The 22460-nt window shown below is 43.4% G+C and overlaps 2 protein-coding genes across 7 annotated transcripts in view; one reads left to right on the top strand and one right to left on the bottom strand.

Moving 5' to 3' along the window:
* Positions 1-4649, bottom strand: part of LOC134736325 (uncharacterized) — a 29993-nt gene extending 25344 nt beyond the window's left edge. The window contains exons 1-3 of the mRNA XM_063637104.1: positions 4553-4649; positions 3574-4079; positions 2987-3476 (exon numbers count right to left, since the gene is read on the bottom strand). Of these exons, the coding sequence (XP_063493174.1) occupies positions 2987-3476; positions 3574-4079; positions 4553-4649 (1093 nt within the window). The remainder of the gene's footprint in view (positions 1-2986; positions 3477-3573; positions 4080-4552) is intronic.
* NRP1 (neuropilin 1) overlaps positions 4140-22460 on the top strand; it is a 158428-nt gene continuing 140107 nt past the window's right edge. For all 6 annotated transcript variants that reach the window (XM_055275097.2, XM_055275096.2, XM_055275098.2 and 3 more), the window contains exons 1-2: positions 4140-4776; positions 8209-8383. In XM_055275097.2, coding sequence (XP_055131072.1) covers positions 4704-4776; positions 8209-8383 — 248 coding nt within the window. In that variant the 5' untranslated portion in view covers positions 4140-4703. The remainder of the gene's footprint in view (positions 4777-8208; positions 8384-22460) is intronic.

Raw genomic sequence — 22460 nt, 5'->3', positions numbered from 1 at the left:
TCCTTGTTGAAGTTCTCCTTTAGATTCTACTATGGTTACTTCAAAACTGGTCTCTTCATTTCTTCCCTTGCTCCACCCATAACCCATTCTACAGGCAACTGCCAGAGTCATCTAATAAAAATACAAAATGAAATTACATTCTTTGAAAATAAACTCAACAGTTCTTAACTGTTGTGGCCATTGTTTGATATTTTTAAAATTATTTTTTGTTGATTTCTTTTAAAATTTTAGCCATTTACATAAAACTGTGATTAAATATTAAGAGGCAGACACTTTTCTATTTTGGTTGTTCAAATTATATTTTAAAGATTGCCCTATTTAGAACAGTCCTTTCAAATTTTGAATATGTTCTCTCTAATGATGTCTCTATTGATTTGATGAGTGTTTCTGTTGGTTATAATTATTTTAATTTTCCCAATTTAAAAGTAATCCAATGAAGGCAAAATCATTTAATATTATTATCTGAGACAAATAATATAGTTTTCAAATACGGCTGTAACCTCTACTCTAGCAAATGTTTTGAATCTAGTGTGATTCAAAATTTAGCATTATCTTTCTTCACCTTGTTGGTTAGTAAATATACTGTATTACAAAAACTTCACATTGTAACTTTAACATTTTAGTTGGTAGTCCTTTCTCCAATATTTGAGGAATTTTCGAGGTAACTTTTAAAAGGCTAAAAAGATGGAATCAGAAAGTGAAGATTCATTTGTTTATTTCCTTCCTTCTCTGTCAGTACAAATCAAGGAGATGGCCAAAAATGAGGCCCAGATGACACCTCTTGCATGACAGAGTCACTTGACAGAATAACCACTTTTAATAGGCTTATTTTAAACACCAGTTAATTAAAATTCCAACTTTTAATATTTTTCCAGTTTCACTTCATCTATTCATACATTTCAAAACTAGGTTAGCTCCTACTAAAAATATGGTGTTGTATTGCTTTTCTGAAATATATAGGTTTGATGTTTTCAAAAAACTTGACTAGATGTGATGCAGTTTTGAACTACCAACCCGAATCTCCATATTGCATGAATCTGAAGTACTTAGAGGGAGTTAGTGGCTCAAATGGCCTTCTGGGAGCAGTCTATTTCATCTATTTCTGACAAAGGGATGAGAGCTTAATGAAAGGAATCGAGCAGTTACCATCCAGTCTACTCTTACTGATGGGCTACGGTTCCAATCCGACTCAGGGAGCCCCAGCTGAAGGCCTTATTTCTGCAGCACCCCCTAACTGGGAGTCCAGGAAACTGGGCATTGCCCACTCACAGTCTCTGCAGGGCGTTCTGGGGGTGCGGTAGAGGACTCTTCCCTTCCCTGGAACTGGGTCCTACCAAGTCCAGGGATTTGTTCTCTCAGGAAGAATAATGTGTTCAAGAGACCAAAATAAAATCAACCCGGGAACACTGCCAAATTCTTCCTCTGTCTATCACTTATTCTCGTATAGAGCCGGCCTGTCTCCACGCTGGGGAACTGCAAAAATCTAAAACTGACCCCTCTCACCACTTAGTGGAATCCAACAGCAAAGGAAAAAGGTTGTTAGCAAGGACAATTTGCTCTGTACCAACCCACTGGCCGGCAATTCTCAATCAGTGCGGTAGGGCTCCATTACCCAGCACTGTATGTGGAAACTAAGGAGTCTAGAAAAACCTCAGATCAGCTAAGAGCAGGGAAATCAGAAGCAGAACTTAAATATGACATTTCCTTCTGAGTCCATAGTACATCCCTTATTCGCTGGTTGGAGAAAGCTGGCAAAAGCGCTCAGCTGGAGGCAGGCGTTTTCTGTGCGTTGAGGCGCCGGAGGAGCCATTCCCCTCGGGAAAGGCAGGAGGGAGCGGTGGGGACAAGGTCGGGGTGGGGGCAGTCGCTCCGGAGTGCACGATCCGGTGGCTTTATTTGCTGGCCTGGCGGGTCTAGGCTGGGAAATGCACACTCAGCAGGGAAAGGGGAAGAGAGATTGGCGGCAGTTTTCTAAAAACAACACAGCTCAAGTCTCCCGCGTGTGCCCCCTCGCTCACCCCGCCGAGGCGCAGAGCGATCCAAAGGACGCCCCGGAGCGAGCGCAGAGGCCGGGTCCCCCCAGGACGCAGGCGGGCCTCGGAGACTCCAGGCCGCCCCGGGCCGCCGCTCCCTGCCGGTTCCCCTTCCCTGTCAACCTGCCAGGTCCTGAGAGGCGCCGCTCCCTCCGAGCCTGGACCGAGGTCGCTCCGGGTCACCCTAAATCTGATGATGCCGCTCGCCCGGCGCAGCTGGGGGCTGGGACTGGGGGGGGGCGGGCTGTACCTGGGGAGGCGGCGACGCGCGCAGGTAGTAGCCGAGAGCCCGGGCTGCCTCTGCAGCGCTCACTCCCCCGGGGTCTGCGCTGGGCGCGGTCGGCGCCCCCGCCTCGCCTCCCGCCTGCCCGCCTGCCGGGGCGCACGGCTGTCCACGGCTTCGACACTGCTCCTTCCTCTCAACTTGGGCATTTAACTCCCAGTCCTTCAGTGCCCACTTCCCACCCCGCGCCTCCCAGGGGTCCGACAGCTGAGAAGAAGGAAGAAACTGGCAGAGGAAGGAGGCTCCTGGGGGGGCCGAGTCTCCAGCTTGGAGACCGGGAGTCCCGGAGAGCGTGGGGAGGAGAAGACAGGCTTGACCCGGGGCGAGAGAGTGGCGAGTGCGGGCTCCGTGGGTGCACCTCCCACTGGCCCGGGAACCGCCTGCACCCCGAGGGGCGCATGTCACTGCCCCCAGCCGGAGCCGCGAGCGCGCAGTCCTGGCCCAGGGCCCGCGCGCCTTGGGCTTTCTCCCTGCCCGCCCCTTTTTCTTCCGCCAAAACCTTTGACCAGAGTCTCCTTGCCAGCATTCCTACCTCCCTTTGGCCAGCTATTTGTGCCAGGTAGGAATCAGGCTGTACTTTGGCTGTGTGTGTGGACGCCAATCCCCAGGAGGCGTGTGACCTTTTCACCTTACCCACAAACTCCCTGGGAGGTGGCCCTTGGGCACTGACCCTTCTCCGGGGCCTGATCGGTGACTGCAACCTGTTTGTTCCCAGAAATGTCCTTGCTTTTCGCATCTGCATACGCTTCCTGCAGCAGTTCTCGGAAAACCCTCGGGGATGGGCCTGGGGGGCATCCAGCGGGCTGGGGGCACGCGCCGCTGTGGGAAGTGAGGGTGGCAGGAGCTCCAGGGCCGGCGTGCACGTTGCCTGTGGCCGGGAGCGGGCACTGTGAGGGCGCAGCCAAGAGCACCCCTCCCCCGCCACTCTTTCCCTCCCTCCGGATGCACAGAGAAACGGGGGCCGCCCGACCCCTGATTTCCACACCCCTCCCTAGCACCTGGGCTCTCAGACAAGGTTGGGCGGGGTCGGGCGGCGATTGCCCCCTAGCTTGGAAGGCGCAGCACCTCCCACCCTCCGGTGTTCCCTCTGCCCCAGAGGAACAGGCACCAAATCTCGGGAAACAATGAAGCCTCCGCGGCGCGCAGAGGGCACCCGGGAGCTATCGGCACCCAGCCGCTCGCCCTGATGCGGGCCAGGGAGGCCGCGTGGGGCTGCAGCCCGGCCTCGCCCGCCCAGGCGGTCTGACTTAGCTTCACACCACAGCGACACTGCCGCCCCTCGCCCGGCTTCGCGACGCGGCTCCCACTCCAGCCCGGCTTTCCCCTCCTCGCCCTCCAGCTCTGGGCAGGGGCGTCCAGGGGTGCCCCGCTGGTCCCCGCCACAGGTCTCAGGCTGGCGCGATGAGGAGTGGCAGGGGGTTGACCCTGCCCTCCTCGCCGCCGCGGGTGCGGGCCCCGGGATTTGAAGTTGCGAGAAGCAGCCGCCACCTCCCGGGCGCTCCGCACTGCTCGGCGGCGGGATCTGCGCCTGCAGGAGCTGCCCAGCTCTCCCTCTAGGGGTGCAGAGCGAGCACGCGAGGTGGGCTGGCCAGACCCCGCGGCTGGCACGGACCTCCGCGCCCCTTCCTCCGACGCCGGCACCCACGAGCCCGGGGCGCAGACTCCCAGCGCCTTCCTTCCCTCGGAGATCCCTGCAGGGTCTCGGGGAAAGACACAGACGGACGGGGAGAGCACTCGGAGGGAAAGTTGTTCCTCCCAGTCTCCTGTCAGGCAATTATAGGCGAGCCCAAGCGGGGAGAGGGGCGGGAGGAAGCGAGGGAAGGGCTCCGGAGTGGGGGGAGGCCGCAGGAGGGGAGGCGGGGGTGCAGTTGGTGAAACTCCTCTGTCTCCCGCTCATCTTTTCATTGCTCGTTTCTCTCCTTCCCGCAGACACCCGGACCTCCCCTGGGCGCCAGCTCCGCGGCTCCAACGGGTCCAGAAACAAGCCGGATTTTTTTTTCTTCCTGGAAATTGGCTTTGGTGTGTGTTGCCCTACCTCCCTCCTCCCCCTCCCACCCACAGCCCCCCCCCCTTTTTTTTTTTTTCTTTTTTTTTTTTTTTTGAGACATGGCCCGGGCAGTGGCTCCTGGAAGAGGAACAAGTGTGGGAAAAGGGAGAGGAAGCCGGAGCTAAATGACAGGATGCAGGCGACTTGAGACACAAAAAGAGAAGCGTTCCTCTCGGATCCAGGCATTGCCTCGCTGCTTTCCTTTCTCCAAGACGGGCTGAGGATTGTACAGCTCTAGGCGGAGTTGGGGCTCTTCGGATCGCTTAGATTCCGCTCTTTGCTGCATTTCCCCTCACGTCCTCGTTCTCCCGCGTCTGCCTGCGGACCCGGCGAAGGGAGAATGGAGAGGGGGCTGCCGCTCTTCTGCGCCGCGCTCGCCCTCGCCCTCGCCCCGGCCGGCGCTTTTCGCAACGGTAAGTGACAGGCGGAGGCGCGGGTGACAGCGGCGCCCCGGCTCCCAGCTGCCTGCTCCGGACCGGGGCTCAGACAGGGCTTCCCGGGATCAGCCGGGAACAACCGACTCCAGGGCGAAGGAAAGTTTTATCTGGGAGGAGAGAAGAAGAAATGAGATCAGGCGGTTTAGAGCAGGAGGATTTCAGGTCTTTGGGCTCCCTCCTGACGTTGATCGTTGGGCTGTGGGGCTTTTCCTTACTTCTGTTACAAGACAGAGCTGCCTACCTTCCCAGATCAGCATGCCAATTATCTTAATAATGTTTCCTCCCAAAGGCAATTAGAAGAGACTCCCTTTCAAAAATCTGATCGCTGTTGAAAGTTAATGAACGCTTTACCAGGAGATCTTACTTCCTGGTTCCTTTGCTGCGCCCCTAAGCCGTTTTCTCTGGTGGGTGACGGCCAGAGATATCGGTTTGTGGGTTGATGAAACTCTCTCCCCCGCCTTTGCACATCTTCCGTAATCTGTCTGGAGTATGACTGAAAGTTACATCGTATCAATACAGGAATCTGATATATACAGTGTAAGGCACCAGGATATCTGAAAATCCCTAAGCTAGTTGCAGCTTCCACTTAGCTTTTAAAACCACTCACTGTTAAGTAAATGAAAAACTATACTGGGGTCCAAACAGTACCATGTAACCTAAATAATGCGTTTTAAAATGGGATCTGGTTGTAGGCATGTTTGACTTCACACTATAAAGTAAGTGCAGGCAAGGGTATGCCTTTACAGTAAGTCGTCAGCAATTGTTATTAACTAATGATCAAATATTTACTTTTGTCTGGCTTAGATTTCAATCACAGTAATTAGAAGAAAAGAACATCCACTACTTACTGTGGTATATTGTTTTAATAACAGACCGCAAGTGGAGGGCCTCATACCAACAGGAATTTAAATCACATCTTTATGATGGAAGTTAATCTCTCTAATATGCTTTTTCAAGGTTTTATGATTTCAGCAATGGATTTCCCTCAGCAGCTACCAAGCAGCATTCTTAAGAGATGCTTTAAAGCAAAACACATGCAAAAAAAAAATTATGAACATGGAGTTCAACTTATTAATGAACCCAAGTTGATGGCATTTTTCTATAATCTGGCAGGAAAGCAAGATGCAAAAAATTATGAATGTAGAATTCAATTTATTAATGAACCTGAGCTGGTAGCATCTTTCTATACTCTGGCAGGGAATGAAATAGCATTCTCTTCCAACTGAAAGAGCTCAAATGGTTGGACTAGAAATTATAGTAACCCTGTCCTCCACAACTCTTGAGACTAAATCCATAGTGGGGGTGTCCACAAGATAGATTTGAAGCTCAATGCAAAGAGCTATCAGACTTTAGGTTGTGAACTACACAAATATATATGCAGTACACACACACACACACACACACACACACACATTCTTAATTTTCTTAGCAGAAATCTGGGGAATGCTGAAAATCTGGCTTTAGTTGGTGAGCTTTACCAGCAAAAGCCATGTTGCTATGCTTGAAGTGACCAGAGCCAGAAAATGCCTCTGTAACTCAGCAGACCTCTTAAAGCCATGTCCACCTCCTCCGAGTAACCAGTGTCTGCTAAATTAATTCATTAACCTTATTTAGGACTAATGGTCCAGAGTCATTAGAAACTGCTCTTTCTTAATCAACTGCTAGAGAGATTGAACAGAGCCAGGGAGTCTAGCAGTCCACATTATCTTATTACACTGTCACTTTCTCAGAAGTCACAGATTAAAGAGCTCTGGTGTGGTACCAAGTCCACCTAAATGTCTTCTGAAGTGACTCTGTCGAGTGACTAGAACCAGTGCTGTTTTATTTCACTCCTGTAACAGATGCCAGACACTACCATGATGTTTGTCAAGAGCTGGAGGAAACTTAATGAGACGAGGTCACTTTCCAAGTTTTCTGCACATTCAAAATAATGCAAGAGCCTCAGTAGAATCACATAACAGAATCCAACATGATCATTAGCTGAGATTTTGAACTCCAGTTGCAACATCATTTCTTCCTGGCAAAGCTTAACGCTTTTACAAGCCAATGCAAAGGAAACCAGCATAAGACTACCTCCAGTCTAAGGAACAAAGTCAGAAGCACCTAGCGATTGAGAAAAACAATATAACTTATATTGTCTTCTTTTTTTAATTTATGGGAAATGATTTCTGTAATGCATGTAGCTTTATGCATTTTTGATGTGCACTTCATCTTTCATTTCCATTTGACCTGGTTTTCTTGTAATAAAATTCTGTAGATTTATAAATTCATGCTGAGAGCAAAGAATGCTATTCTCTTTCCACAGGGAATCTATTAGATGCAGTGTTAAAATCTATATATACTATTACTGAAAATTTGTGATTGATAGGCTTATATATTTCACTGCTTTCATACTGTTTCTCTTATATAGTTTATGCACCGAATTTTTACTGCTCAAAATTAAGCATCAGTAAATGTGGCAGCATTTCAGGCTGAGGTGCTCCATTATGAAATCCATCATAAAATGTGACAATGAGAATCTATGCTGAACAATATAGGCAGCCCAGAGACTGGTTTATTTGGTTTATTTGGCTTCACTTGAGCATTTTTGAAATGAAGGCTTGAAACTAGTTAGCTCCCTTTCCCAGAATGTGAGAATATGGGTTACAATATGTGATACCCAGACCTGTGTGGTGGGTTATTTTTCACCCAACATTTAGGTAATTAGAATTAATGCCATGTGGCTATTTACTTTTCCTTCTGCCCTGTTGCTTTGATCTGATCTCCAAGCTTGAACAACTTTACTTGGAGAAGTAAAGCAGAATTATTTCTGCTTCACCAAATATACTTTGTTCTCTGTTGATTTGGATCTCAAGAGCAGAGATAACTCAAAATCACTTAGATTTATGGGCAGATAAAACAACAACAACAAAAGGTTTGGCTTTAAGCCAATCAAAGACAATCCCCACTGATCAATGACATAGACCAGGCTTATCATCAAAAAACAACACAAGGGGTCGAACAGCATCTTTCACTCACTTTCCACTTAGAACTTGCTACTTAATGTGATTACACTTCTTGGGGGATAATTAAGTCTAGCAGAAGCTCCCAGGGGACCATGTTAACATCAATTGAGGGGATTTAATGTTTTTAATGCTAGAAGACCTTTTCCTTAGGAAGAAACTTCGGGGCTGGGGGAAGAGTCCTCTCAGATCTCAGTTGGCTTTCTGCCTGAGTCAACCTTCCTGAGATCAAAGAGTGTTTTTTCCTGGAGTGTTGCACTCAGGGCCACACGAAGGACTTACGGGGACCTTTTAGAGTTCCTCTTAAAAAGTTAGGGAATGCTTAATAACCAGTAATTTACATATAAAGCTAGATTACCTAACAGGTTGTCAGGAAAGATCTGCTAAAATCTTACTTTTATTGCAGATAAATGTGGCGATACTATAAAAATTGAAAGCCCCGGGTACCTTACATCTCCTGGTTATCCTCATTCTTATCACCCAAGTGAAAAATGTGAATGGCTGATTCAGGCTCCGGACCCATACCAGAGAATTATGATCAACTTTAACCCTCACTTCGATTTGGAGGACAGAGACTGCAAGTAAGTGGGAATGTTTTTGAACAGGGCACCACAGCACCATCTAGTGGTCACGCCTGTCTACGGGGGCGGGGAAGTCAGTGTGTACAATGTAGATTATAAATGGATCCAGGAGGGATTCCAATCTCAGCCAGATTATATGTCAATGGTATGGAAATTGAAGTACGTTAAGTGATTTCTGAGTTCCCCAAACCAGGAAGGTTATAGTTAAATGTGTAATCTCTTATACTCCTTCCTGTTAGCACTTTTGGTTTGGGAACTCTTTTGTTAAGAAATGTATACAGTATGTATGTTTCTTTTTACTTTCTTTTTTTTTTTTTCCTGGAGAGGGGAAGAACTAGAAACTCAAAAGTCTCACTTGCATTTTTACGAAATACAGTTGATCACTAATATACATCCCATCCACAGATAGTGGGATTGAAGATCTCACTATTTGAGATATATTGAACATCTGACGATTTAAGAACTGCATTCATCTTACTAAGTTTGACATGGAAAAAGCAAATTGTCGTTGAATAAAAATAAGGCCTACAGGATAAGCCAGATGAGGGGTTTTGTAAATTGTGGGTTACTGATTAAAATACATTTATGGAAAATGCTAGAAAATAATTGTTAAGACACAATGAATACAATGGGAACTCAAATACACATCAGTATTTCATCCATCGGCTTAGTCTTACTATCTTTTTCTATTGTTAAGTTTCAAAACATCAACTTATGCCAGATTTTGTTATTATGAAGACATTCTCACTATAGAGAGAGTCGAAATTATATTTCCTCACTTTATGTGAAAGAACTGGTATGTGGATATTGCTTTCCACAGTATCGAAAGTATGTTTTTACCTTGCACATAGCAGTCCACTCAGATACGTGTTTGCTCATCTCTCTTGACACCCAACAGACCCCCTGTCTCTGTCTTGTCCACATTATACCATTCTGACCCACTGAAAGTGGTGTAGTCTCCAGAGACTTGAACCTGAATATCCATCTTTTATTAAGTTTGTACATATATAGATAGTTTTATCAAAGAAAAGTAATCGATTTAAATCTCAATTCTAAAGTGTTTCTCAAGGACTGAGAGGTTTTTGCAAGTTTTTAAGTGGGTCAGTTAGGTGTAACCGTATATGATATCTATAGACTACTGCTATCGCTGGACCTAAATATTATTTTGCAAGTATATTCATTGTTAAAGACAGTCTATTTGAACACACATTTCTTTTGGGAAAAACAGAGTAATATCAAAATCTTCCTACCTGTAGGAAGTGCTCAACAACCTGTTCAGTTGGTGTAGTAAACTAGCTTTTCATGGTCAGAGAGATGAGGTCATCTGGTTCATTCAACATTTTGGTACCTAGAGAATTCGCATAAATCCACAGGCTGATGTTCAGTTTCCAAATGATCAGTGTATACTACAGTGCAATAAAATTATACCAATTCCAATTTAATCTTTGCCTTGTGATTCAGAAGTGCTTCAGGGCGTTATATTGACTTGTTAATTGTGTATGGAAGTTACCATTAATAGTGTTCCACTGACTGCTTGGAAACAAGGAGTTCATTGTATTGATTTATTTATTTTTGCTAATATTCTTTATGGTGGTTTTTATAGTGTCAATCACTTAGACAATCTGGAGACTTGTTTTCTGTTATATTTGATTTACTTCATTAGTAGTAGTAGTAGTAGTATTTGCTTTTTGACCACGTTTAAACTGCTATAGGAGAAACTCCGGTAAAACATACTCAAGTAATAACATCATTCCAAAAAATAAAGTGGTGTTAGAATTCAATAAACTGACGTTTATTAATTTCTAATCTGGAAATCATGACCATCAGCGCGTGTAATATAATACTTAAAGAATTCAGAATAATCACTAGTTATTGGCAGTGGTGTGGTGGTAAATGTTTAACAGCTGGCTCTTTGGAGAAGACGAGTCAAGTCCTGATTTGTATGTAGCACATGCCAATTTCTGTGGTGTAAATACTCTCATCATAGCCAATTTCAAACTAACCATGTGATGTCACTGTGCCCAGACTAGCAAAGAAATGTGCACAGTTGGTTCTTATGAGCTGGTGGGCGCCAGATCCAGCACACAACTGGAGCAGAAATTTAAGAAGGGAAGCCAGTTGAATCACTTAATATATGTAAAGGGCTTACAATTCTATTTGCACATACATTTCTTCTGGGAAAGAACAGAGTAATATAAAAAATCTTCCTACCTGTAGAAAGCGCTCAACAACCTGTTGAGTTGGTGTAGTAAACTAGCTTTTCATGGTCGGGGAAATGAGGTCATCTGCTTCATTCAACATTTTGGTGCCTAGAGAATTAGCATAAATACACAGGCTGATGATCAGTTTCCAAATAATCAGCGTATACTAATTATTAAAACAGCATCTCACAGTATTACGATAGTGTCTAGCTTACAATCGTGTCTAGCTCACAGTAAACCTTAAATAATGATTTGTCGTATCATGGTGTCAGGTGGGGTATAATGGGGTTAAAGGTGCACCTTTTTGGTTAGTTTTCTTTTTAAAAAGTACAATAAAGGATGATTGTAATTCAAAGAAAATGACAATTTTAGTGATATCAGCAAAGTATTTGAGAAACTGACATGACCAAGAAGATGTTACATAACAATCTTATGATGGTGACTTTGTTTTTTTAATGCTACAGAGTAAGGTGATTTCTTAATTGTCCCAACTGACGTTTTGCTCTCTGTGAAGGTGCCATCTCCTGGTCAAAGTTGAAAGGCTGTTATATTTAGCCTGATGAAGTCAATGGAGATTAGATCCATGGCAAATATCTTCGCATTGTGTTGTGAAGTGTTGCAATGTGATCTTTTTATCAATGAGAAACTGCAGAAAGATATAGGAAGACCAGCATAAGGCATTCCTTTCACTATCTTTCTAAGCTGATTCATATGAATGATTAGTGCTCAGTGTTGAAGGGTGCATTTGAGATTCTACAAATGTGGCAAAATACTTACCTCCTTTTGTGAAGGCTTTGAGAAGAATCCACAGTTTTAAATTTTACAGGGGATTGGAATGCCCCAGGAAAAAAAAAAAAACCTGGGAACACCAGAAATTCTTTGAAGAACAAATTCATAGACTTCAAAGTTTAGATTAGATTCCTACAAACATAGTCTTGTTATTAGGGTTTTTTTGTACTTTATGTCAGGCTATTTACAAAAGTGGATTGGAGGTGGCACAAAACTAGGCACAGTTAAAACCACATTCAGAAAGCTGGTGAGCTTTTAGTTATCACTCTTGTTGAGAACAAACTATTCACCTTATTTAAGACATGTAATATTTTTCCTTGTTCCAGCTACATTATATGTCTATTGGCAGTAAAAAACATCTGCTATGCTGATGTCATAGGGTTACTAGTAGGATCAAGTAGTAGATGGCAAAGCCCTTTTAAAAGGTGAAAGTGACCCTCAAAATAAGTTATCATTATTATGATATCTTTAACAAGTTGGTGATTTTTAGAACATTTGGAAATACGAAACTAAACATACGTCAAACTAAATCTGTTGACCCAGTAATGAGATGATTTGCATATGATACACCCTGCATTTTCTCTTGAAATGGTCAGTATTTGTACAGTCAACTTTCACCCTGAGAAAGCTTAAGAAATCGATGTCTTAGCACATTTGCTTATTGTGAAACATCTTTGAAACCCAAGTAAACAGTTTTCTTTTGTAGAGTATATGGATGGTTAAGTCATTAGACCGGCCACATAGTCCTGGTAGGAAAAAAAATATTTTTTATTTAGATTTTTATTGTTTTATATATAATTAGGTAAAAAAACATCATTTCATAATCTTAACAATACAGTATACAGTCACAGCTTCTCATGTGAATAGCACCAAGACTGACCCAGTTCATGAGTAAATTCTGGACCATACTTTGCAAAATGGTTAAGTTTTTGCAGTGGCTGTCAAAGGTGGATATTTCGTTAGGAAAATTAAATGTGTAAGTTGTGCCCCCATAGTTTTAACATGCAACATTCTGTGTCTATGCCAGCACTGAATGAGGTTTCATTACAAATAAACATTAGAACCATAATACTATAACCCCTTAATTCTTTTATTGAAGAAGATGTGGTGTAAATCAGTCAATCAACAGACCAGTGGAGCGTCTGTCTGCAGGGCTAACACAGGCCTAGGATTTCTAGCTAGATATATGCATGATTTTATTATTAGATTGAGAGGATTCTAGAGAATGCTCTGACCGAAGAAGGTGTTGAGGGAGACGAAGCAATGTTGATTTCTTTTTTGCCAGCAAAATCCTGCACACTTGTGAAGTGTCAAAGCATAATTACAAATAGAAAAGAAATAAAGAAGTGACCAGTGGAGAGTTTTCGGAAAGACATGTTCATTGCACATTGAAAATGGCTTTCAGTATTTACATTGAACTAGTTAGAGCTTACTCCACTAAAGTTTTCTTCAGTGGTAAGGCAGACATCTTGAATCTCATAAAAGTTTATATCTGTATAATAAACAAGAATGTCATTGATACGGTAGTTAGAATTTATGAAACTTCTCCAGTTTCCCAGCAATGCACACAATCAGCATGATAATTTATAATGGTTTGTGACAAATACTGCTGAGCAAAGAGGTGTGTGGTTACATTCAGATCAGATGTCACCATCCAGGGAGCAATAAAAATTTCACAGACATTGGGTTAAAAACATTAAGGAAATGAATGCAAAGCCCTAACAAAAGTCTAAAAAGGTGGTAGCATTGGGGGAATCAAACCCAGTAGTGCTTTTCCTACTGACAAGAAGAAAATCTTACTTACCGACTTCAGTGTCTGATTTGACAGTGCTGTTTCATATCATGGCACAGTTGCTTTTTTCATCTATGATTTAGATTTGTAATCTCTCCTATGTGTAACCAATAATAGGTATGTTTTTCCTAACTCAGTGCATTCAAAGGAAGATTGCATACTTGTAACTTCGTAAGAAGTTTAATCATAGTGAAATTATAAGCAAATAGAGATGATATTCATTACAGAATTTTGTTGGGATAATTCACATATTGTTTCTTTAATGCTACTTTTTAAATTACCTAAATTATTAAAAACTTTGAAACAGTGCTAATGTCTTTTATTTTCAGAGAATATAAACCTATGGAATGTAAAATAATCTGCCCTTGGTTTCTCAAATCTGATTATTCCCACCCGTTTACATTTATTCCTGCACATTTACACTTATTGGCATTTTTTGGAGTATTAAGTTCCATTTTCTGTTTTCCTGAGTAATATTTTCTGTTTTAATCTTTCCTTATTATTATTAGCATGGATTTTTTAGGATTAATTTGGATTTTTTAAAAATGTTACATTAAAATACTATTTATCTCAATCACTGAGTTGTTGGCTTTTTGTATCCAAGGGAAGTGCCTCACTCTAGTCTTGTATTTTAGAGCATCACTTAGACTAAAACAAAATCCTCGCTTTATGGGAAACTGAGTTTTTTAAGCCAAAAAACATCTCTATTTTCCATATGAAATAGAGAAGAATATATACCTTTAGTAAAGTATAATATATATTTAGAAAAATACACAACCCAAGTATAAGATTTGATAAAATTTTGCAAGGTGGATACATCCACAAAATCAATCTAGAGGCCAACATTTCCAGCATCCTAGAAGCCCTCTCATGTCAGTTTTAGTCACCAACCTTTGCCCTCAAGGGCACCTGCTGTCCTAACTTGCGTGACTTCATTTTTATACATTTCAAAATCAGGTAAAACTAAACTAGAGTCTTAGAAGTCTGTATGTACAGGCCAGGCACGGTGGCTCACTCCCAAACTTTGGGAGCCAGAGGCAAGTGCATCACTTGAGGTCAGGAGTTCAACTGAAACCAGCCTGGCCAACATGGTGAAACCCCGTCTCTACTAAAAATACAAAAATTAGCCGGGCAAGATGGTGCATGCCTGTAGTCCAAGCTACTCAGGAGGCTGAGGCAAGAGAATGGCTTGAACCCGGGAAGCGGAGGTTGCAGTGAGCCAAGATCCGCACCATTGCACTCCAGCCTGGGCAACAGGAGCAAAACTCCGTCTCAAAAAAAAGCAGCCTGTGGGTACTATCCTTGAATATAGACAGTGAAAGTCTTTGGAGTGGATATAGAAAAAATAGGTACTATTTCTAATCAAAAAGCAGAATACTACTGATGCATTTTCTAATTTTTTTCAGTGGCTACTGAAGGAAATATCTTGTCTTTGTTTCAAAGTTTTCAATCTGGAGCCTGCTTTATTATGCAGATTTTATGTGCAAGCAAATTCAGAAACATTCTCCTTTGCCGTATTTTCTTCATCTTTTTATTTCTGGTTTTGATCTCTGGTGACTTCTCAATGTGAGAGGCACCACCGCCAAGCTCAATTCAATTAAAAAACTATTGGTGGAAGAATGAACCCTCCTCAGAAGAACTGCTGGCCAAAGTTGTTACTACCACTTGCAGCATCCTTGGTTATTACTCAGGCAGATAATTGTCTGCTTTCTTCCTTTTGATTTTTTTCCCCATTAGCACCAAACTTAATTTGAACACAGCCTCGTGTGTTTAATAAAATTAATTTTCTTTATTATTCCTTAGTATAAGCAATCACATTTGATCATAATGAATTTTGAGTATTACGAGGTTGTTTTGTGTTAGGCATTTCTGTAATTTAAAGGAAGCAACTTTTGCGAGCTAAAGGAGAAGGTTGGTTGAAATCTTATCAAACTGAATCAACACGTGCATGGCATTTCCAACGAGATTTCACTTTAGGGAGCAGGCACTTAACTGATCCAAGTAAGACATATGCCTTCAGCCGGCATGCACATACTCAGCTCCTTTCTTTCCAGCATAAAACTTGATACTTGCATGCCTGCTGACATGGCTCCGCAGAAGCACACACACAAACACATATGTGTGTGTAAAGGAAGCTAAAAAATAAACGTAACTAATTGCAGTGGTAGTATTCATCCAGGCTGATCATTAAGCCTAAAGAAGAACAAGAAACAAAAATTTGTTTGGATCAGGTTCCAAATGCCTCTTGCCTGGGTGTTTGTCATCCATCCTGATTGTAAGAGTCAGTGGCTTGGCAGTTCATTGCACCTTGAGAGGAGGGTTCTCCTGCTCTTCTCTGGTTGATTGGCCTGTATCTGGTATCTAGGAGAGTTAGTAGTGTCTTACGGTTGAAACAATTCAGAACCTTCACAGATAGCTTAGGAAGTGAAGCACATTCATTCAGAGCTCTACTAAGTTCTGCAGAGGAGCAGAGGAAGAAAAAAAAAAAAAACAATATTTTGGCTTCCTTCTACTCAATTCCTTTATAGAGTTCAAGTTCATGGAGAACTTTTGCCTTATAACATGGTCTTCCTCCTCATCAAGCCCAGGTCTTTATTGCTAGATCTTCTTTGGTCAATATGTTGTTTTTTTCTTCTTTAACTTAAATAATCATAGAGTGGGAAGGAATAATTATGACTGTTTTTTTTTGAAAAACATATTTATTTATTTAAAACATAGAAAGATTGGGGGGATTCTCACTATGTTGCCCAGGCTGGTCTCGAACTCCTGAGCTAAGCCATTCTCTGCCTCAGCTTCCCAAAGTAATGAGATTACAGGCGTGAGCCACCGTGTCCAACCTATGCCTGGCTCTTACTGTTGAGTCTTCAATATGTGCCCACTATGGGGATGAACACTCACTTTTCTCTCATCCTCATTTGACAGCTGAGATCCCTGAAGTTGGGAAAAGTCATATGAACAGAACCCAAATAAACAGTTGCTGCATCACAAACCTTTCTGTCTTTGTGATCAAAGTCACACATGGATGTGCCTTTTGAATGAGGAAATTCTTATGAAACGTTACCAGCTTATTTTTTCTTCAAGCAGCTCTTTTCTTTTATTAACAAGTTCTCAAGAAAGTTTAAGTATAAACCAACTAATTCTGAGGAAGGACTTAATTTTTAAACTTCAAGTTCAGATTAAATAGGCACTTGTGAAAACTGTGCACAGAAGCTTTCAACCAATTAGTGGTTTTCCACTCAATTGAAACTTGGCTGGAGTGGTGGCTCAGGTCTGTAATCCCAGCACTTTGGGAGACGGAGATGGGAGGATTGCTTGAGGCCAGGAGTTCAAGGCTAGCCTGAGCAACATAGCAAGACCCTCTCTCTACAAAAAATAAAAAATTAGTGAAGTGTGGTGGTGCACACCTGTAATCCCAGTGCTTTTGGGGGCCAAGGCAGGAGGATCGCTTAGGCCAGGAGTTTGGAGTTTGAGGTAACAGTGAGCTGTGATCTTGCCACTGCACTCCAGCTTGGGCAATAGAGTAAGACTCTATCCTTAAATTTTTTAAAAAACAAATAAATAAATACAAACTTGCCTTAACTTAAGAATGGAAATTCTGGGGAGTAAATATCTAAATTATAGTCCTTTTGGTTGATGGAGTTTAAAAGCACAAAGCGCATATAAATACAATGTTTATTTAAAGCCTGACAACCAGGCCACACATGGGTTTGATCTGTTCAATTGGTAAAAGGGCATATTAGATACCACTGTGTCCCATGCTTGTTCTCAGGCCCAGAGGTAAGAAGGCCGCATTCCCTTCCAAGCGCTGGTCATCTACTTAATCTCAGGTAAATAGCAGGGAAGTGTTCTCCCACAGCGCCCTCATTCATACAATTTCGATCCTTATATTTGCCACGGTGGCTCTATAAGGGTTAAAGGGAGACTGTTTGCTCAGGCACTGGGTTCCTAGGAGAAATGAAAGAGTGTTTTCTGAGAAGAAACAGATGCTCTAGTGTATTTCGTTTTATCTGGGTGGATACTTTGTACAAGCAGCCAGCCAGGTTGGAGGTGATGGCCTGCTGCTTCTATGATAGACTGCTATGTCATGGAGAGAGCTTCTAGTCCCGGGCTGAAAGAGGATGCTAACTTTCTCTCAATTCAAGTTCTCATATTTCTCCAGAATAGCCGAAGATAGCAAAGGCCAGTCAGTATAGTCACGATTCCAAGTCCTTGGCTGACTCTCTAACTGTTGGACGCTACCAGCAGAGCAGCTATAATGCAAGATACAAGCAACCCAGGAAGTGGCATGGAAAGAATTAAGACGGGGTCAAAATCATAATCTTACATAGGTCACTTCAAAATATTTAAAGGCATACATTCTTACATTTAAAGAAAAAAGGAACACACTCTTGACTCAAAGATTAAAAAACAGACACAAGTCTCTACGAACCTGGAGGAGCTGAGGCTGACTTGGTCTGATAAGAGATTAGGTTGTTTTAGATGTGGTAACCCCTGGCTAACTAAGATCACTGTTTTATCTTTTAAAAAATATCTCAGTTCATAGTTGTCTGTCCTTTTTATTCTCAAATAAAGTGAAAAAGTGGGCATTTGTTTGTTAACACATTTGGTCACAGAAAATGATGGTAAAAATAAAATAAAATGTAAATTTCTAACCAGGCGTGGCGGCTCACCTATAATCCCAGCATTTTGTGAGGCCAAGGCAAGCGGATCACGTGAGGTCAGGAGTTCGAGACCAGCCTGGCCAATATGGTGAACCCTGTCTCTACTAAAAATGCAAAAATTAGCTGGATGTGGTGGCACACACCTGTAATCCCAGATACTCAGGAGGTTGAGGCAGGAGAATCGCTTGAACCCGGGAAGCAGAAATCGCAGTGAGCCAAGATCAGGCCATTGCACTCTACCCGGGATGTCACAGCGAGACTCTGTCTCAAAAATAAATAAAATGTAAATTTCTAGATCAACCGTTTTGGAAAGATGGCAGCCAGTCAAATTGACAAATTCCAGTTAATGTGACAGTCTGACCGCAGCACTCTATTTTGCCTTCCAACACCCGTCTCTGTAGAGTCCTCATTCTGACTGTACAGGTGTTCATCTCCCGTTTGGGTTGCAGACTCCAGCAAGACAAAAACCATGTCTTACTTACATTTCTACCTTTCGCTGTCCCACAGAATGCTTTGCACATGTAAACACCAGTTTAAACAGCTGACACTTGTATTGAACTCAAAATGAGGTATATGAAGAGTCGAGGTGAGAAACCGCAATGTGTCCCTGAGAAGCGTCTGTGACCCACAGTAGGTCATATGGAGAAGAGATCAGCAAAAATTCAGCAAAGAGAGAGCAAAAGGGGCAATTTAAATAACTGCCGAAGTGGATGGTTTGTCTGGATGACAACCTTTCAGAAAGCACTTAAGACAGCCACTCCCTGGACGTTGTAGTGGGTGGCTGCATGTCCACATTCAGAGAATCTGGCCACATGCGCTCCTCCTCACTCCCTCTAGCTTCATCAGAAGCACCTGATTTTGAATTTTGGGGCCTCTGGTTCCCAGCAGCACAGGTAAGGGCTACGGATTTTCTGAAGAGGGACTGGGTCCTGGTGCAGGCTTTTGTTTGTTTGTTTGTTTGAAGACAGAGTATTGCTCCGTCTCCAGGATGGAGTGCAGTGGCGCAATGTCGGCTGCAACCTCCGCCTCCTGGGTTCAAGCGATTTTCCTGCCTCAGCCTCCCGAGTAGCTGGGACTACAGGCACACGCCACCACGCCCAGCTAATTTTTTGTATTTTAGTAGAGATGGGGTTTGCCCATGTTGGTCAGGCTGGTCTCAAACTCCTGACCACAGGTGATCCGCCCATCTCGGCCTCCCAAAGTGCTGGGATTACAGGCGTTGAGCCACCGCCCCCAGCCCCAGAGCAGGCTTTTACGCACGCCCCGCGCGCCCCCTTGTGTCCGGAATTTGTTCCTTCCGGTGGGTTCGCGGTCTAGCTGACCAAGAATGCAGCTGCGGACTTTCGCAGTGAGAGTTACAGCTCTTAAAGATGGCTCTTAAATTAGCCGGGCGTCGTGGCGGGCACCTGTAGTCCCAGCTACTCGGGAGGCGGAGCCAGGAGAATGGCATGAACCCGGGAGGCAGAGCTTGCAGTGAGCGGAGATGGTGCCAACGCACTCCAGCCTGGGCAACAGAGGGAGACACTGTCTCAAAAAAAAAAAAAAAAAGAAAGAAAAGAAAAAAAAAGATGGCACCGACCCAAAGAGTGAGCAGCAGCAAGATTTATTGTGAGGAGCGAAAGAACAAAGCTTCCACAGCCTGGAAGGGGACCTGAATAGAGATGGGGGGGCCAACTTTTTCTCCCTTGTTTGTCCCCGCCCATGTCCTGTTCATTGGTCCATTTTACAAACCTCTAGCTAGCTACAGAGCACTGATTGGTGCATTTTCACAGAGCGCTGATTGGTGCATTTTATAAACCTCTCGTAGAAAAGGTTTCTAAGTCTCGGGGCAAGGTGACTCACGCCTGTAATCCCATCACTTTGGGAGGTTGAGGCAGGTGGATCACGAGGTCAGGAGATAAAGACCATCCTGACTAACGCAGTGAAACCCCTGTCTCTACTAAAAATACAACAAAATTAGCCTGGCGTGGTGGCGGGCGCCCGTAGTCCCAGCTACTGGGGAGGCTGAGGCAGGAGAATGGCGTGAACCCGGGAGGCAGAGCTTGCAGTGAGCCGATATCGCGCCACTGCACTCCAGTTTGGGTGACAGAGCGAGACTCCGTCTCAAAAAAAAAAAAAAAAAGAAAAAAGAAAAGAAAAAGAAAAGTTCTTTAAGTCCCCACTCGACCCTGGAAGTCCAGCTGGCTTCACCTCTCACCCTCTTCCATGATCAGTTACACTGGGAACAGGCTGCCAAGCCTAACGCAGATGTTTGGAACATATTTCAGCCCTGGCTCTGTTAGAGTTCCTTATGTTACCAGAGCTGTGCTAGCACCTTCCTCACTGCTATTAGGTTGGCGCAAAAGTCATCGTGGTTTTGGCCATTGCAAGTAATGGCCAAAACCACGATAACTTTTGCGCCAACCTAATACAAAGGGTAGCCCATAATTTTATTTTTCAACGAGGAGTGGCACTAAGCTAAGGAAACAGTAAGGGATTTTGTTTGTGTGTGTGTTTACTACTGATTGGAATTGTCGTTTCTTTTTTCCTTAGGAAACAGCTTTGCATTCTTCTTCCCGTTTCTCCCAATGCCAATTTCTTTGTTTGTGTCTGGGGACACTACCGAGTAACTATTAGAATACATAGGTTCAGTCCTTCCAGACATCACCATTTCCCTCTTCAGCTGTTCTAGCAAACTGATGTGTGTGTTAGTTCATTCACAGAAGCTGGGGATTTTGGATTGTCAGGGGATCCTGTTAGCAGCTCCCTGTGAAAAAGAGTTCTGGTGAATTAGGGATGTGCGTTATAATTGCACCTCTGCCATTCATTCTTGTCTGTGAGACAGGAGATGGGTCATATGGGCTGAGTCCCGATACGTGAAGGGTTCATTATGGCACCATTAACACCACGGATTTGACAATGTTAACCAGTACAGCCCAGGAAGATGTGACAGTGACCAGGTTGCCTACATCAGAGTCTGCCTGAGTAATGCCACCTAGACACAGCTTTAATTCCGAAACAAAAGTGCTTTCCTTCCTCTACCTATCTCAGTAACACAGTGTTGATGAGCTAATGTAGATAGAAGTGTCTTATGAATACAAGAGACACACACATATTTATAAATAATAAGACCTAGGTATTACTATAACAGGAAGTGCATCCGCAGGTTTTGTTCCTTAAATAAGTTCAGACTGTAAACAATAACGTCTGCATCCTTAGGAGGAGACACTTATAAATATTTCAAAAGCACCGAGGCACTGCACATACACACAATAGAGATAGTATCTATGCTCAGTCTGCATTCAGCCAATAAGAATTTCTGAGTGTTCTAGGAAGTTGACCAGTTAAGTTTGTTATAATGGCAGCCTTCTGAAGATCTAGATGGATGGAGTTTCTGGAAAACCTCATGGAAGACGCTATTTCAATGTCATAAACTTGATGATAATAGCATCAAAGACTTTAAAAATTATTATTTTTTCATGTGTGCTTGAGGACTTGTAAATATATTCAGTGCATTCAGACCATAAGCCAACCCATACGTAAATAGCAGTATTTAAGCCAATAGCTTTGTGGTTATTACACAGGGTTGCCGGTCCTTGACAATCCATTCAACCAAATAGTGTCACTATGTTCCTTTCCAAGAAAGAGAAAATGACATGGATTTTGTAGCATAAACCCACAGGGAAAGGCAGCTGGGAAATAAATGTTTTTAAACTGATGGTCCATTCACATCATTTTCCCTCTATTTCTGGTATCCCCTGTCCTTTGACCTTGCCATCTCCTTCCCGCATTTCTGGTTATGACAGATTTTCCAGTAGTAGGGAGGGGAGTTGGTTCTTAGTGGCAACACCAAAGAGCATGTTTGCAGGAAACAGCCTGGGATCATGGCAGAGAAGAGGTTACTATTCTAGCTCCTTATCCCCACCTCACCCTCATGAACAGCCTTATATGATACGCATTATATCTGCAACTCTTCAAAAGCACTCTCAACCCTTCTTCATTTCAAATGGCTACAGATGTGGCTGGGAGACCCATCAGAAGGGATTGGCTTTCTTTTTTGTGGGACTGTTATGGGCCTCTATGGGTCAAATGGATTCTGTAGGATCTACCTCTTTGTGAGTAGCAAAATCCTTCTTGGGCCTTGTTACCTTGCAAGCAAACATTTCATATATCTCTCTCTCTCACCCTCTGTCTCACTCTTTCTCTCTCTCTCTTTCTTATTACTGTCAAGGTATTGAAAGTGGTGACTGCAGTTCAGAATGCCACTTTCTTACTTAGCTGTCTTCAGCATGACAGCATAACTTCAGCATAACATTCCCTCCAGTGGACTGAAAATGTTTGCTCAAATCAAATACTCCAGTGGCTCTTCTAATGCTTCAAAACATTGGCCATTTCTTGGCCCTAATTTCTCCAACCTTTGTGCAACCTTATACATAATTGGCAACTCCCTAGTCTTGGGGCCTTCTTCTCTCCTGCGTCTCATGGTGCTGTGCCATCTTGGTTTTCTCCCCACTTCTCTGACCTCTTCTCTTTTTTGCCTCTATTTCTCCTCCAACACTGAAAGGCAGGCAGTGGTCGAGGTTTTGCCTTTGCCCTGAATTTTTGCTCTCTGAATAACCTTTTTGATCTTAGCCACTAGGCTCAGATAATACCTA

Source organism: Symphalangus syndactylus, chromosome 4 (genome assembly GCF_028878055.3).
Source record: "Symphalangus syndactylus isolate Jambi chromosome 4, NHGRI_mSymSyn1-v2.1_pri, whole genome shotgun sequence".
Classification (NCBI taxonomy): domain Eukaryota; kingdom Metazoa; phylum Chordata; class Mammalia; order Primates; family Hylobatidae; genus Symphalangus; species Symphalangus syndactylus.
The sequence above is the reverse complement of the archived record's forward strand: the minus strand, read 5'-3'. Positions and strand labels throughout refer to the sequence as shown.